The sequence below is a fragment of the Salpingoeca rosetta genome, assembly GCF_000188695.1.
Source record: "Salpingoeca rosetta unplaced genomic scaffold supercont1.15, whole genome shotgun sequence".
In the NCBI taxonomy this organism is placed as follows: Eukaryota; class Choanoflagellata; order Craspedida; family Salpingoecidae; genus Salpingoeca; species Salpingoeca rosetta.
The window spans coordinates 1,042,845-1,045,988 of NW_004754919.1; the positions used below are offsets into that span (position 1 = coordinate 1,042,845).

The following is a 3,144-nucleotide window of genomic DNA, read 5'->3' on the forward strand; positions in this document are numbered from 1 at the left end:
CAGCTCAAAGTCTGTGCTCATCATTGACCCGAAGTTGCGAACTGCAGACACAACAACCATCACAGGCATTTCTGGTGGGCGCAAGTGGCATGGCACCGCCTTGGGCGGCAACGGGTTCATCCACGGCATTCCTTACGACTCGCGCTCTGTTCTCATCATCAACCCCAACACAAAGACGATTGACACAACCACCATCAGCGGCATTTCGGGTTACCAGAAATGGCATGGAGCCGTGGCAGCGAAGAATGGGTTTGTTGTTGGCATCCCTCGCGACTATTACAAGGCGCTGATCATCGATCCCATCACCAACCGAGCCACACGGCACAGCATCAGCGGACTCCCTGCCGGCGGTCGACTTGACAACGATCCCAGACGTAGGTGTTGGCGGGTCCTACAATTCTGCACTGCGCTTGGACAACAACCTCATCTACGGCATCCCGAGGAGTGCTCCTGCCGTGCTGATCATTGATCCAAGCACCAACACTGTTGACACAACGAGCATCGCTGGAATAAGTGGTGGCACGTGGGAAGGGGCGGCCCAGGCTGGCAACGGGCTCATCTTTTCTGTCCCCTACAGCTCAAAGTCTGTGCTCATCATTGACCCGAAGTTGCGAACTGCAGACACAACAACCATCACAGGCATTTCTGGTGGGCGCAAGTGGCATGGCACCGCCCCGGGCGGCAACGGGTTCATCCACGGCATTCCTTACGACTCGCGCTCTGTTCTCATCATCAACCCCAACACAAAGACGATTGACACAACCACCATCAGCGGCATTTCGGGTTACCAGAAATGGCATGGAGCCGTGGCAGCGAAGAATGGGTTTGTTGTTGGCATCCCTCGCGACTATTACAAGGCGCTGATCATCGATCCCATCACCAACCGAGCCACACGGCACAGCATCAGCGGACTCCCTGCCGGGGACGCCAGATGGTACGGAGGTGTGCTTGCAGACAACGGTCTGATTTACGGCATCCCATACCGCGTTGGCACGTGTCTCGTGATGGATCCAGGATGCTAAAACTGGCGAAGAGGGGCGCGCGCATGTGTGTGTGTGTGTGTGTGTGTGTGTGTGTGTGTGTGTGTGTGTGCGCGCGCGCGCGCGTGTGTGTGTGTGTGTGTGTGTGTGTGTGTGTGTGTGTGTGTGTGTGTGCAGGTATTCAGTTGTGTTCCCTCTCCTTGCCTGCTTGAACTCTCATGGTGTGTTGCAAGTGTTTTGGGATGTGGCCGTGTGTTGCCAACCTTTGTTTACGTTTATGTTGCCCTGCGTTTCGATCGCTGCGCATGTCACTCCCACCCTTATGGTGTCTTGTGTGTTCTGTTGGTCACCTTCACATAGTGTGGCTACCAGTGGAATGTTTACCCTCAATGAACAAACTCAAACACACGCACAAACACATAAAGGTGCGCTCCATGCATGGACAGTCCTCGTTTGCACATGTGCAAAGGCGCACACCTTCACATGTATGTCATTGCCACCGAAACACTTCGCCGTGTTGCCACGGCACGTCGCGTCCTCGCACGCAACGGATCCAGGAGAGCAGTGCTTTGCGTGCAATGAGCGTCGTGTCTTCAGCACTTGCAGTCAGTTCGCTTGCATGTACTCTCCAGCATCAAAGCACAGGCTCATGTATCCCGCAGCAAAAACCGACTGCAACCACGCACGTACTCGTTGCGGTTCGTCTGTCCTGACACGACATCGTTTGTGCATTGCCACGCCGCATGCAGTTGCTGTTCCTCCACCATTTTGCCAGCGGCTGCAGTGGCCGGTTGATGCGTCCTGTTCTGGATGCGCTCATACACATCACGGTGCACATCACGCACGTGTCGTCGTACGCCAGTGAATGGGCGTGCTCTTTGCCACGCTTGCACGTCACAGAATGCAGTGCAATTACAGTGGCTGTGTGCGTTGTTCTCGTGCACAGGCACGTCCCCACAACCACGCCGCACCACCGCCACGCCGTGTTCACGCAGTAGCCCTCCCGTCCCAGGCGTGCCGCCGCAGGTCGTCTCGTTGCACGGTGGGGCTCTGCCCTGGTCCAACGTACAACACACACGCACAGTTGATGCCACGCTGTCCAGCACCTCCTCAGATTCAGCAAATTGTGATCCAGGACGGATCAAACGCCATGTGCAGCCTGTTGCAAAGCGTTGTCACCTGCCAGTCGTTCCACAGCTGCTCGTCCACAAACTCGTGGTGCAGGAAGAACAGCGGATGGTACGACGGATCGTGAGGCGAATCATGCGGCGAAGGATACGTTGCCGTTCTTCCCGCCTGCCCACAAACAGGTGCACGTTGCCGTGTGGAGCAGCTGCAACGTGTGCGAGGATGCCACCAATGCAACGTCCGCGGGTGAAGAGGAGTGAGTGACAGTGCGCTGTGCTGCCGTCTATCGCGGCCACCAACGTTCCACACACTTGCCTGGCGCACAGACAGCGCGTCAATCGTCCAGTCCCAGCTTCGGATAGCCACGTTGCAGTTGCTGCTCTCCTCCCGCAGCGTCAGCACCAAGGTGCGTGTTGGCCAACAGCCACCACATGCTGCTCTGTTCCAGCGTGTGCGTGCAGCATAGATCGTCACGCATGCACGCATCGAACACGATGTGTATGAGCTCGAGAGAGCTGCTGAGTTGAGTTGGCTGTGGATGGTGGTGTCATTACAAAAGCACTCGCGCTGCAAGAGAGTACTGAGAGTAATGGTCGCAGGAAGGTGCACGCACAGTGAACGTGAGATGGCTGCACTGCACAGTACAGCTGCGTGCACACATGTCTGAAAGAAAGCATGGTGACAAGAGAAAGGGTAACAAAACATGCTGCGCACTGTTCTCACGTGGTGGTTGCATCCACTGCCAAGCCAGTGCAGCGCGAAGAAAGGTTGCCGTCCATGATGATGACGATGAAGGAAAGGGAAGTGAGCTGTGGCCTTGCACGGAGTGCAGAAAAGAGATGTCGCTACACTGCGCAAGTTGCCTTCACGGTTGTTGCTGCTTGCTGCTGTTCTGGGTGTCAGCATGCGTCCTTGTTTGTGTCACTGGCAGTGGTTATCATCGTTTGGAAGTAAACGATGAGGTGGAAGAAGGTAGCAGCTGCAGCACACATTTGGAATCACGCCGTGGTTCGCTGTCTGTGCGGGTGATGATGAT

The 3,144-nt window shown here is 56.0% G+C and overlaps 2 protein-coding genes across 2 annotated transcripts in view; both read left to right on the forward strand.

Annotated features, from left to right (window-relative positions):
- PTSG_06027 (uncharacterized protein) overlaps positions 1–1,022 on the forward strand; it is a gene marked incomplete at both ends in the record, with an annotated part of 1,788 nt that extends 766 nt beyond the window's left edge. Inside the window, 2 exons of the mRNA XM_004992863.1 lie at positions 66–350; positions 373–1,022. Of these exons, the coding sequence (XP_004992920.1) occupies positions 66–350; positions 373–1,022 (935 nt within the window). The remainder of the gene's footprint in view (positions 1–65; positions 351–372) is intronic.
- A 396-nt stretch (positions 1,023–1,418) lies between these two features.
- Positions 1,419–2,574, forward strand: PTSG_06028 (uncharacterized protein; the record flags this gene model as incomplete). The annotated part of the gene is made up of 5 exons (XM_004992864.1): positions 1,419–1,544; positions 1,730–1,841; positions 1,927–2,045; positions 2,291–2,346; positions 2,502–2,574. The coding sequence occupies 5 exons, from the start codon at positions 1,419–1,421 to the stop codon at positions 2,572–2,574; spliced, it is 486 nt and encodes a 161-aa protein (XP_004992921.1).
- Between the last annotated feature and the right edge of the window lie 570 nt (positions 2,575–3,144).